The sequence below is a fragment of the Wyeomyia smithii genome, chromosome 2 (genome assembly GCF_029784165.1).
Source record: "Wyeomyia smithii strain HCP4-BCI-WySm-NY-G18 chromosome 2, ASM2978416v1, whole genome shotgun sequence".
In the NCBI taxonomy this organism is placed as follows: domain Eukaryota; kingdom Metazoa; phylum Arthropoda; class Insecta; order Diptera; family Culicidae; genus Wyeomyia; species Wyeomyia smithii.
In genome coordinates this window covers 191497573-191511531 of record NC_073695.1, presented here as the reverse complement: position 1 = coordinate 191511531, position 13959 = coordinate 191497573, and the positions used below count along the sequence as shown (strand labels likewise).

The window sequence follows — 13959 nt, the reverse complement described above, 5'->3', positions numbered from 1 at the left end:
CGTAGAACCGCTGCGATGTTGGCTGCGATAAAGCAAAGCAAATCGGATGGAGATGCCAGTTAGTTGATACGAGCTGGAACCACTGAAAAGCTGCCACTGTCAGTATAAGTATCGCACAAGTCTATTTGCACTAGCAAAACTTAAGCCTGTATTACACTCTTTGACCAAGCGTCAAATATTTGACACTTTTTGACAGATAAAAATTTGGTCGAAGATAATTATTTGTCACTCTCCAATTTTAACATGAGGCAAACACGGGCAAACAACAACCATGATGTCAAATAAATTTGACCATTATGTCAGAAGGTCAAAAATTTGACCATTAGACAAAGAGTGTACTACAGGCTTTAGATGGAGAAATAGATAGAGAGAATGTTGTGAGCCAAACGAACTGTCAAAATCTGAGACAAACGCAGCATAGGGCCAAATTCGAAATTTGTTTTACTTAAGCCACACATTTAAAGCCAAAAAGGAATGCTCAATAATAACGTGTTCTCAAATACTTTCAAAAATAGGCATAGCTCTACGTTGCATTATTAAGGCACAAAACTTATATTGTTTCTCTGACAATTGATTAAAATATTGTTTGTTTACATTTATACTCAGCTTCATTTGTTTTTATTTCAATTAATTCTACTTTCTGCGTTAAAATGCATCCACAAACCCCTCAAACGAAATTCAACGTTATCAGAAATGATGTTTGGCTTCGATTTAGTTGGGCTATAACCCAACGAGCGGGAGCCCAACTAAAACGTAGCCCAACTAAACATAGCCCAACGAGCGAAATTTGACTGTATTTTAAAAACAAATATAATTTTTTTGGTTACACTGTTCAGATCGAATATTTGCAAGCGGAAACTACACACCAAATTTTATTTGCTGGAAACCAGCAAAATTTTGCTGATTTTTGGTGTGCTGTATTTCCAGCAATCTGTCCAGCAAAATGAAGTTTGCTGATCAATCAGCAATACTCAATTGCCTAAGAATGACAGATCGCTTGCTGTATGTTCAGTAAAACAAAATACTGCTTGCTGGTCAACCAGTTATTGTTTTTGCTGGAGTTCAGCAAGATTTAATATCGCTTGCTGATTTGTCAGCAATAAAGTTTTTGCTGAACGTTCAGCATAGCGGAGTACATTTTGCTGATTTTACAGTTTTTGTTATTTTTTTGCTGAACGTCCAGCAAAACAAAAATTGATTTACTAGTTAATCAGTAGGGGCCTGAACACCATGTTTTGTTCAGGCATCAGCTTTCGCCCACCCGCAGAATCATAGCCAAATTACAGTCGATATTTTTCATATTCCTTATTTTATTTTAACATTATCCAACTTAACTGTAATTTAACTATGAATGTGCGTGGGCGTAATAAAATGCCTAGACAGAATATGGTAGCCACGCACCTTTGAGTTTTCTTTATGTACTTCCAATAATAACAGAAAATAAAATGAAAATAAAAATTACAGAACATTGTGAACGAACATTAAAAATAAATGAAACAATAGTTTGAACTAAAAAAAAATTATTACGGAAGAAGTTTTAACTTTTTATTTCAATTGTAAAAGGAAGCTGTTAGTGGTGGTTGTAGGTTTCGTTATCTTGAGTACAGTAGAAGTAAAAAAAAAGTAGAAATTCGAGAGTGATGGCTCGAATTTCGTATTGAAGTAATAATGCGATTTGATCAAAGTAAAAAAAGTAATGGGTAATTCGGAGCCCGCATAGAAAACGTTTTTTCCTATACGAACGTACCCTTCTCCTGAACTGTATATAGGGGCCTTCACAATTAGAACTGGGTTTTTCGTGGCTTTATATCTCTCAGCATACTGCTCGACATCTTCTTCTGGCTGAAAATAGAGAATATTATTTGACTGTAAATTCAGTACATATTTTTTTCATTGAAGAAATAACATACATCAATCCACTCTACAATTCTCTCCAGAAGGTTATTAACTTTCTGTGAACCGTCATTTGTCCGCTTCGCGCCGCGTGATGGATTTTTTTCCTTTACGATTAGTAACATGCGGATGAAATCTAAAAAAAACAAATTAATTTGGATTAATGCATTTTTTTTTTAAATAAACATAACGGTGACTTACGATCCGGTATCGTTGAGTGTAGGTGGGCAAATCTATTGGTAATTTTGATCTGCAATGAATCTAGTTCACCTTCAATGTTGGGATTAGCGGATGGAAACATGTCATTAAAATCCAAGTTAATCTATATGAAGACACATGACTAATAAAAATAGAAAAAATAAATCTCACTTCAAAATTACCAAGGCTCCTCTGAACGCCGTAGAAAGTGGGAACATTTCCAACATTAGCTCGGGTTCGGTAACTTTTCTGCGATGCTCTTGGCGAATTTTGAAGGTCTTTATCCAGTTTGCTCGTATCATCTCTAGTGATTCGTCGGATGGCACGATGAATTTAAGGTTTTCAACCTAAAAATAACAAATATTAAGATGCGAAAGAAAGAAATTTTAACGAAAAATTCCCCTATGTAAAGGATGGTAACGCTCAAGGATACCCTCTATCCCCCCTATGAGCGTTACTTAATTTTTGATTGCCGCCAAAGTTGTGTCGAACACAGTTTTTTCACGTGTTAACTAAGAACAGTCCTCGAATTAACCTAAGCTTGCATCAGTGTCTACAACTTGAATAACTCTCGGATGGATGGACCCTTGGACACCTACTTGGGAAAAAATCGACTAGTCTTTCCAATACTCTTCTCTTGAATATATCTTACGTGATATAGTTTGCGCTTAGTTTTGTCAGGTTTACAATGTTTCTGCATGATTTGAATGGTCTTTTCAATTTCGATGGGTAGCGACGCGAAGGCATTGGTAAATTTAACTGCTGATTGAAATTTTCATGTAAATATCTATGTAGGAGCGGCTTTTAAACCCTTCTGCAAATTAATATCAGGACGATATGAAACTGACTTTATCGCAAACACGGTCCTGTATAACAATACTATAAAATGCAAGCACAATCACCACACCGAAGATTTTCCCATAGAGGTACTGTTTGTATAATAAAACATATAACAAAATCGAATAAATGTTTTATATCAGAAATTCTTCTAGGGGCCGTCCAGCTTTTTGCTTCGCTTTCAAAAGCGAACTCTCGAAAGAGAACAAGAGCGTTGGAATGTTCAAATGTGGTTGTCATCACAGAGAAAATCGAGCTTTTGTATAAACACACACATCGGGGTCCTATTACAGAAGATGAGGCGAGCAACTCGCCTCGTGTTCAGTCACTGACGAGACGAGCCAAATGTTGTATTGCAGAACGCAAATGAAACTTGGCTGATGAAGCTGGGTCAAGAACGAGTCAAACAGTTTTGCAGACGAGCTACTCGTCCAGCCGACTCGCCATCTGTAATACCATATTGGTCAAACTAGAAACTCGCCACTTGTCGTCTCCTGTAATAGCCCCCATCAACTGTTTTAAAACTATGTCGATTGGTATATGACTCGCCCGGTCAGTTTTTCGAGAAACGTTATAAGCGAGCAACATAAAGTATGAAAAAGAACTCACGATTTCTATCAAGTTTTCCTCAGTAGTTTCCGAACTGGTTCCTGTGGCATTGCTGGTTGATGCATCGAAGTTGATGTTTACATTAGGAATAACTTTGTTCTGACGGATCTGCTTTTCGTGCTTCTTCACCATATATTCAATATGGTAGTGTAGTTTGCCACTATGTTTTCCGTATCCTCTTCCGTGCGGGTAAAACCACACAGCCTAAAAAAACATGTTATACTCGATATTGAAATGAACATCTTAATCCGACAGAACCTGGGGTACCTCCGCAAACTCCGATTTCAGCATATCATATTTGTTTACCAATGAAACGGCAATAATATTTTTATAATGTGTGCTCGGATGACTGAAAAAAAGGGAAAAAAATTAAAAACGTAAAAAGTACGGTCAAAAATATATATGTACACCAGAAAACTGTTCGGATTGGACACTTCAGCGACTTAAGTGATCTCCATCAACGATCCTATTTCTCAATGCTTAAAATCTGCACATTTACCTGTGCAATTAAAATTTTACGCCCCTACCTATTCTCAACTTCAGAACTCAAATATTTTGAACAACTCGCTGAGAAATCCGCGAAAAATTACCTGCTTATTACGGTATTGCACCCTTCATTGTAAGAAACAAATCATTACTATAACTTAAAAACGCAAAACACTTGATAAAATAGAAAAAAAGCTTGGAAGTAAACATTATAAACGCTGAAGGCTGCTACTGCTCAACGAAAATAAATCAATGACAGTGTGCGCGGTGATCTCAGATATAATTTCGAAGATATAAATCAATGATGTTAATGTTGGCACCGTAATTTATAACTGATTACTTGCCTCTTTGTTTCACATCAAGGAAGAAAACATTGATAAATTGAAATCAGAAAAAAAAACATTTCAAGCCATATTTACTTCCTCGTAGAGTACACCGAAGTCATCACATCATTCGAGTAACATTACAAAACACAACAATATAAAATGCTAATCGTTGAAATCGAGTACACGTAAAACTGAAATAAAATACTTTTCAAATCAATAAAAGGCAAACGATTTTTAATTCCGTTATATCCATTACTATATTGACGAACAACCGAACTATTATACTATTTACATATTGACACGAACAAAGATGCCAGATTGCTTTAATTAATATCTGTATCTGCGCGAAACGCTCGAAACCTGTAAAACTAATCCCAGTTCGGAAAAAATGCACTTTCTCTAACAAAAGCCTGCACACCTTTTGAGAAAAACTACGCAATTATAAGTAGGCTCTAACAAGAATCTGCAGAAATTGTAAAATACTGATCATATCTGCAAATCTAAAATGCAAATTCTAAAAATCTGCATTTTGCAGATAAATCTGCACATTTGGTATCCCTGGACACGAGGGAAAGGGTGAAAACATTCCCATTAAAAATTTAGACAGCAACATCATGATTTAAATCTAGTTTATTTGATTTCATAGTTTAATAAAGCACTAAGAACAATCGGAATATTTTATCATTCCAATTAAAAATAATAAACATTTTCTCAAACGTTCGAATAATTAAATCTTGGGTATCTAAAATTCAACGGAAAACCAAAATGATTTGTACTGATTTTTGAACAGAGATTCTACCGAACGGTACAGTTGGTCTAATTGTTTAGCCAAATGAACAGAAATACATGTGGGAACCCTATGCTTCTGACATTAGCAGAGGTAAATAGGTTGACAATTGTCTCCTTGTAAATAAAAGCTGCGTCTTAGATCAAACATCAAGACAGGTAAGATTTTTGACTAAGTTTGTTTCACTAATTACAATCTCTGTTTTAGATATTTCTTTTAAATGCATGCCTTTCGCTCGGTCTTTCTCAACCTTGTCAGACAAACTGATGGTGAAAAATTGATCGTTTAAATTGAATAACGAAGTCTCTAACAATAAAATATTTTATGGTGAGTTGATTTTCAAGAAATGTAAAAGTTGATTACAGTACCGTCGCGCACAATTAGGGAGCCTCACGATAGTTAATTTGAACATTTCTTGAACTAAATATATAGGTATATATTGTTAAATCGAAAGTTCTGATAATTTAATCTAATGAATGCCTTGCCGGTAGGTGATATTGTCATTCCGTGCGGCCCTTATTCCGTACACTTCGTATCAAAATGTAAAAAAATATTAAATATAATTTGTTTTAAAAAGTATGTTTGAAATTTATATATATTTTGTCACATTTTGATACAAAGTGCAAGGGATAAGACGACGCACGGAATTAGGGCGCTGGACGGTAATGACGATCTGTTCTTGTTTACTCTTAATCTAGAAGTGGAAGTACTTACAAACCATAATTATTGATCAGGTATTCGCATAGAATTTTGGTAATCGATTTGACCAGTTTATTATTTAGCGGGTTTTTTTCTTTCAACGATGCCATGACATTTCGTCCTTCCGGAGTTTTCTTAAAAATCAAGTCGATATCGAATTCCTAAAAAATATGCTATTAAATTTTACATTACAGGTTTTGGTTTAATAGAAAATACCTTTTCTAGTGAAACAGAGCGCTGTGCCGTTGCTACTTGCGAGGTCTCTAACGTCTCATCATCCTGTTCGATGTATTCATACTGTTCGTATGAAGTGTCGCCGCCGGTTGACTCTTCGGTCATATAATCTTTAATTTCATTAATTTTTTTTTGGTGTTTTAAAATTTGTTTTCGCTGACCAGTATTGAGATTCATTCTGTTAAAATCATTTTCGTTCAACATGGAAAAAGTCTCCATATCAAGGATTCCTTCGTTCCCTGTTAAAAAATATGTTTGGATTTAAAAATCATTGTTGTAAATTCTGCGAGAAATATAACAAACACTATCGTTATATTTTCTCCAAAATAAGAACACCGCATAGCAGTGCATTTCTGTTAGATCGATCAATATGTTTTTATCTTCATCTTCGACTAAATATGCTTGAAGGGTTTCGTCAAAATCAACAGCTTCCCATGAGGTGACAAGTACTCTCACGATATCATTTATAACGATTATCTCCTGTATATTACCGAAACGTGGCAGTCCATTCTGCTTTAGTTTATGCAGCGAGATCACGCAATTTTTTCGGAATTCAATTCCGTTTAAGATTAGTTTGTTTGGGCAAAAGCATCTATCATCTGGGTTAAAATCTAACAGCTGAGATGACATTGAGTCTTTAATCATAATCACATTTCCTGACTGGTAACTGATTTTGTCCTTGAATGGCTGTTCTGCAATACTAACTGCTTGCGCAAATACTTGTCTTTTCGCTAAACTTAGACATACATTTTTGTAGTTTCGTGCTGCATTCATTTGAGTTTTTATGGCTTTATTTTTTTGTTCGAAAACACGACAGTCATATTGTTCCAGTGGCCCGATTTCCTTTATACACTGCGGATAGTGATATAAGTGATGAAGCTTATTAGGCCGATTTTGAAATAGTTCGATGAACAAATTGTGAAAAGATTTTGTATCAAACTCCAATTCTGCAATGAGGTAGTCTGGAACTGTTGGTGAAAACGAAATCCGGGTAATGTTGATAAGCAGGCTTATGAGTTCCATGTATTTGCAATCAACTGGTACTTTGTGCGCAAAAAGGAAGGGAAAGGCTCGCAACAGAAGCAGGTATTGTGACGCAGTTTGCTTCATTCTGTGTTTTGTTGGTTGTAATAGCATAGAAGCAGTAATATTGTTCGAAGGTTTGTTCTTCCTATCGTGGTAACCATACTTAAAAGACTTCAGTCTGCTATTTATGTAAGTTATAGAAAATCCAAGTTTTTTATTCCTGTAATACTGTGCCAAAACTAACTGAAGAGTCACCGGAATCACTCCTTCAGCTAGATCATGCATTACATCGAACGAATGGTTATTTGTTAGATGGAACTGCCCAAGTTCATTCAAGATGCATCCACCATGTTTCAGCCCGCAATCCTTTGGAGATATTCCATTATTCCGAAGTCGTGTAAAATTTTCCTCATACCATTGACGATCACGTAAGTGGTATTTACATGTGGATGGATGTTCAATGAATTCGTTTCGCGTTATGATACACTCACGACAAAATAAATTAGCAGATGGTCCTACCAGTCCTAATAACTCGTGCATCGCCAAGGTGTCTCCGGCCACGACAATAACTGTGCCTCTAACAAGAATAGTTTCGTTTTCAACACAAATGGTGACTCCTGTTTCCAACCTTTTTATGTCTTCAACCAGAGGTCTCAGAATTTTATTGAATCCATGAATCTTAGCGTCAGCTGATTTAGCATATATTAGTGGAAATACTGACTTCGTTGATGCATTGTATTTTTGCGGTAAATTTTGTATTTTGAAATAAATTGCGGAAATTTTGTTTTTTCCAGATCTCGAGCTCAATGCATTACAAGGTTCGACGTCATCCTCATAAATGATTATTCTCAGAGCATCAGGATGTGCTTTGAAATAGGGGCTATTTTTGAAAACCTTTCCATCAGTGAATGATTGGTATGTTCCAAAACTTTCCGTTGGCGATACATTTTGCGTACTTCTTGTTAAAGCTAACCGATTATGTGAATTTTGCATTACCATTTTCAAAGATTCAACAATCGGTATGTATTGGAATGTATCTTTAATCTAAAAACAAGTAAAAAAATAGATGTTCTAGGTGAACAGTTATGGGTTACACAATTAGAGGTCGATTCATTCAAACTCTGTTCGATTTGTATGAAATGACTCAGCAATTTGTGTTTTCTTCAGGGACAAGATTATTGCATGCTCTTAAAATTCGTGAAAGCTAAAATATACCTTGAAAGATTTTTCTTTGCCATCGACGAACCTTTGCCCTTCCCTTTCTTTTAATATTACAGCTCGAGGCTCGGGAATCGTTCCAACAAACTTATTAAGAAACTTCTTTTGCTTAGCAGATGTTTTGGCATCTTTGAAGATCTCATCCAGTTGCAGGCTGTTTTGTAGTTCAACAAGGTGCTCTGGTGGTATATGGGACGCATGACGGTCGATGAATGAAAATAATTTCTGACGGACAAAATCATTGATTTGTCCAACGATTGACTCGCAACAATTAATTACTTGCTGGAGTTTTTTATCCGTGAATGAAACGTCTGCCTTCAATCGGCATATAGATATAGCCGCAAATTTTCTTATTGAATCCAAGGTGTAATTCTCTTCGTCTTCTATTTCAGATGTATTTTCAACTTCTTGGGGTTGCCCAAAAGTGCCATCGAACTGCACATCATCATTGTTCGCTAGATTCAGGGAGTCAAATGTTGTCCTATTTTCCGGTAGAGGATGTTTCGTGACAATATGCTGTTTTAAGTTCCTGAATGTTCCATAACTCATTCGACAACCAGTTTCCATGCAGGTGTAATGAACAAATTTTTTATTGAACTCATTTTTGTCGATGTGAGTTTTTAAATGACGTTGCAATCCATCGACATATCCTTCCACAGATTGTTTGCAAAAAAAACACTGTACTTCATCTGCCATCTTTGCTTAGTTGTGCTGAAAATATGAAATTTTGTGAAAAAAATAAACTTTACTTACGGAACAACATCTCCCAGTCGAAGCCATCTCTGTTTTGCAGTATTTTAATAATTTGCTGCAATTCCGCTTCCATTTTTAGGCGTATTTTTTAAACACACACTTTTTATACTTGCGACAGCTTCACAACGATTTGGCGGTTTTCACTTATGACAGCTCGATGTAAAACTTTTGACATATGCGTTTGTTCACTGGTTTCCAGCAAACATTTTTTTGCTGTTTTGTGTTCAGCAAACAGTTTTGCTGTTTTTCCGTGAATCACTGAATCGATTACTGGTTTTCAGTAAATTGATCAATGAAATACTGGTTTACAGTAAAAAATAAATAACTGAACGGAATTCAGTAAATCGTGGTACTGAATAACAGCAATTATTTGAAAAAAATGCTGTTAATCAGTAAACAAGTGGTTTGCTGGTATGTTTCCAGCAAAAAAAATTGCTGAACCATGACAAGAAATTTTGGTGTGTAACTCATGCTTTCCGTCGACACCAGTTTAAGTACAAGTGAAAAACAAAATTGCAATATTTATTAGTTAGAAAAATTCAGCGGTAGACTTCACTATCTTATTTTCGCTGACATATCTAACTTTTTTATGTCATCAACTTCCTCATCAATTAATATGGAAGTGTGTCAATAATTTATACAAAGAAGACGGGAGCTTCACAACCCATTGGGCCAGTGAATACAAATCTTGAAGATATAAGTTGTTTAATTCATTTGTTTGCCAAAGCTCAGAATTTCTGCATTACCTGTATGTATTTGTTTGTGAAGTCATTTGATTCATGCTGCTCTAGAGAATGCGGATAGATACCAGAAAAACAACAAAAAGTCGGCACATCAAATTTTCATTGCTGGAAACCACCAAAATTTTGCTGATTTTTGATGTGCTGTGCTTCCAGCAATCTGTTCAGCAAAATGAAATTTGCTAATTATTCAGTAATGCTCAATTGCATAAAAGTGACAGGTCGTTTGCTGCATGTTCGGTAAAACAAGATACAACTTGCTGGTTGTCAGCTATGACCAGCGTTGCCAGGTATCCAGATTTAGCTGGATTATCCAGATTTTTGAACAGGTATCCAGGTAGACAGATTTGATGTCCAATTATCCAGATTTTCCATGAATGATCCAGATTTTATCCAGATTTTATTTTCTCTGTTCCGCAAAAAGGTCATCACTTCAAATTTGGCGCGAAATTTTGCAATTCTGTCACCTCAAATTTTACGTACCCCAAGACTTTTATCCGAAGAATTTACCTTTCACCCCACGAAATGACTTCCAGATATTTTCCAGATTTTTTTTTGCCTTTTCCAGATTTTTAAAAAAATTACCTGGCAACGCTGGCTATGACAATTTGCTGTTCATTCAGCAAAGCATAAATCAATTTGCTGGTTAACCAGTTAATTCAAGGGAACCATGTTTCCGTCAGGCACCAGATTCCATCCGCCCATCGGATCATAGGCAAATTACTGTTGAACTAGAGATGTATGATTATCATTTCAACCTTTAAGTTCATCTAGCCCAACAGTGACTTAGCTATGGTCCCATATTCGCTATCAGGAGCTTAGCGATGATCCCGTACCAGCTGCACAGCGATTTGGCGCATTTTACTAAGGACAGCTTGACGTAAATTTTTTGACATATCAATTCTTTTGCTGGATTCCAGCAACCATTCATTTACTGTTTTCTGTTCAGCAAATAGTTTTGCTGTATTTTCGCGAATCACTGAATCGAATACTGGTTTTCAGTAAATTCAGGGTGGCCACTCAATATCAATTTTCAATTTCCCGGTTTTTTCCCGGTTTTCCCGATGATATTTAGTGAAATTTCCCGGTGTTTTTTTTTTTAAACATATGAGAAAAAAATCAATTTTCACATGCTTATTTGTGCCTTGCAAAAATAGTGTTACAAAACTATGAAAAACATTCCTCCTTCATCGTGTTTAGCTGTTTGTCGACTTTAGCAAGTACCTTCATGGTGATCTGCTGCACAATTTTCGCCCTCTTTATCTCCAAATCGTTGACAATCTTTGTCTTCTCGCGCTTTTTTGCTTCCTTCTGCATCTTTCTCTGTCAACCTTCTCTCGAGCTTGCAGTGCTTCTGTATCAGGATGCCAATGAAATGCGTGGGATAAATTCAAGAGTTGGGGCATAGAGTTTTTGTCTTCTAGAAAAATGTCCTCAGGCAAAACTTCAAGCGGACTTTGGGAAGAAGAGCCTCAGAGTGACCAATGAAAAAAATGCACATGAAACTGTCAAGATGCATTTTGCAAAATGCATGAAACGTTGAGATCTGTTATTTCCAAACAATTTTTTTTTCGAAAAACTGAGACTTTAAAATTTTCGAGCTGGGGTCAATGTAATGTATAAGAAATTTTCTCATGGTCCGTAAAATAAATTCAACTGACACTCTGAATAAACAATTTAAAAAAAAATAATTTAGCTACTGTTTGTTTTTGATATAGAAAAAATCTGAGAAATCTTTAACAAATAGCTCTTCAAGGTGGCGTCTTTCCCCAACAAAATCAAGTAGTCAAAAGGTCCAACACAGAATGAAAAAATTTTTTTTGCTGCTTTTTGCTGCTTGTGGTTAAAATCATACCAAAAATCGGGAAGTACAAACCGGGTAGCTCCGTTCCGGTCCGGTTCGAAATAAAATCGAGACTCGAAGTTTCCGGTCCTATTTGACTTTTGACCGGATTCTCCCCGATGCGATGTCGAACACTATTCACAAGAAGTTTCAATACGCCTCCCGCGACGCTGATAACTTTTTGACTTCTTTAAAATCTGACAATATATGTTACGGAACAGTAAATTTATCCACCTGATCAAGCCTTTGACGCAGATCTTATTTGACGCAGATCTTGCTGCGAAGCCGCTGTCGACTTTAACTGAAACCAACAACCAGCTTTCCTCTATCCGGCAGAATCATGCCAGTTAGGTAAACATAAAAAAACAGGGTCTCATGTTGACATTTCCTCAGAAACTGTTGAACAAATAAAGCGGCAGACATAAAGGAGGATGATTTTCCCGGCGTGAAGCCTATTTCCCGGTTTTCCCGTATTTTTTTCCCGGTGATTTAAAATTCCCGGCTTTTTCCCGCTTTTCCCATTTTTCCGGTAGAGTGGCCACCCTGAGTAAATGTATTTATCAAAAATTCAAAAAATGATCTCAGCTATAGTATCGATACTTCTGGTATCGATACTTTTTGACCGATATTTTGAGTATCTCGATACTTTTGGTTCTTCCGGTATCGATACTGAAGTATCGATACTCTCCGTCGTATCGCCCAATGCTAAAAACAATCATTTCAACATTTTGACATTCCAAAGAACATATAGAACAAAGTAAAGGTATGATGTGTTTATTTGTGCCAGCGATGCCAGTCTCTCGACTAAAATATTGAAATATTTTAGTTTGGTGGGTGGCAAATTGTGTTGTTTAGCTATATCAGCTATATCGGTTTTTTATATCATTTGCATTTTCTAAGCAAAACGTGATTTTCAAAAAATTTCTCTCGTTGTCCTCCAATTTTTCAATCAAGAATTACAACTGCTCGAAATCGATACAATGATAATTGGTTTGTTTAGCTATTAACGGATTCCCGATTTTTATATTTCATCTGAAAGAGTGTAATTTTCTGAGCAAAACGTGATTTTTTAAAACTTCATATCATTATCCTTCGATTTTTAAACGAAGAATAAAAATTCGCTCTAAACCGCTACCATGACAGTTGGTACCTTCCTATCTGCGCAAGTATTAGTGGCCGTTTTCACTAATACAAGTTTTATTTTTGGTTGCAAATAATCAATACGCTGGTGGTAACAAAAAATTTCCTCCTGCCCCGAACTTTTATTCAAGTTGCAAGCCGATTTTTAGGCTTATTTCATCTATTTTTCCACTAAAACAAAGTTTGTTTAAACGGGTAACACTAATGAACTGGGATTCATAAGTGGAATATTTTTCGAAATTGAATATCAGCTGATTTTTTGGTTGAAAACAAATCGATTTTATAAGGATACATGACTAAGCCTGTATTGGTGAGATCTGGCGTAGAAAGCTCTATGGACGATCTGTCATTGTAGCGATTTCGAGCAGTTTTAAAACGTGATTTAAAAAGCGAAGGACAACGATAGAATTTTTTTTTAAATCACTCAACACTAAGAAAATGCAGATCTTTAAGATGATATAAAAAACTGATATGGCTAAACAACCCAATTCGCCCATATACCAACTGTCTTTAAGCGATTTGGAGCGATTTTTTTTTTCTTCATTTAAAAATCGAAGGACAATAATATAAAATTTAAAAAAATCACGTTTTGTCAGAAAATTATACTCTTTTAGCTAATGTATAAAAATCAAAAATCCGTGAATAGCTATACAACCCAATTGAGTTGTTTCAGGGGAGTTCTGCTGTCAAAATTTTGTCTACCAATCATAAATTCATCGTGGCATCAAAATTTCACTTAAAATGCCTACACACAATATATTGTTTATTGCAAGTGCACATTGTACTAAAACAAATGTTAAGTCTTGAATTTTTTAACTTATGAAAACAATTATTTGAAAAAAAAGTCAATGGCAATTATTGGACGTTCACTCTATATCTGTTGTTTTAGGGCAAACCAATTAAAAAGTGGGTACCAGAAACGCTACTACCAGAATCAATGAGTGGTAGATAGAAAATGTAAGCAGTTTGACAGCCACATCAATCCCCTGGGTTGTTTAGCTATTGACGGATTTCTGATTTTTGTATATCAGCCAAAAGAGTGTAATTTAGAGGAAAATGTGATTTTTAAAAATTTCATATCGTTGTCCTTCATATTTTTAAAGAATAAAAATCGCTCTAAATCGCTAGAATGATAGCTGGACGTACACGCTCGTAAATAATAACTCATAA

General features: G+C 35.6%; 1 protein-coding gene and 1 long non-coding RNA gene across 6 annotated transcripts; one reads left to right on the top strand and one right to left on the bottom strand.

Annotated features, from left to right (window-relative positions):
* Window positions 1-1520: 1520 nt before the first annotated feature.
* On the bottom strand, window positions 1521-9171 carry LOC129723490 (uncharacterized). 5 transcript variants are annotated; one of them, XM_055677739.1, is made up of 10 exons: window positions 9067-9170; window positions 6052-6308; window positions 5851-5996; window positions 3805-3886; window positions 3702-3741; window positions 3538-3566; window positions 2274-2438; window positions 2095-2215; window positions 1911-2029; window positions 1521-1842 (listed from the first exon to the last, which is right to left on the bottom strand). In XM_055677739.1, the coding sequence occupies exons 1-10, from the start codon at window positions 9137-9139 to the stop codon at window positions 1546-1548; spliced, it is 1329 nt and encodes a 442-aa protein (XP_055533714.1). In that variant the 5' UTR covers window positions 9140-9170; the 3' UTR covers window positions 1521-1545. The 5 variants fall into 5 exon arrangements, with proteins under 5 accessions (XP_055533714.1, XP_055533712.1, XP_055533710.1 ...); XM_055677737.1 differs by having other exon boundaries at window positions 3796-3886; window positions 9067-9168; XM_055677735.1 differs by having other exon boundaries at window positions 3538-3741; window positions 9067-9171.
* LOC129723492 (uncharacterized) lies at window positions 5023-5589 on the top strand. The gene is made up of 2 exons (XR_008727766.1): window positions 5023-5294; window positions 5344-5589. It is a non-coding gene; the product is annotated as an uncharacterized LOC129723492 (long non-coding RNA).
* Window positions 9172-13959: the final 4788 nt, after the last annotated feature.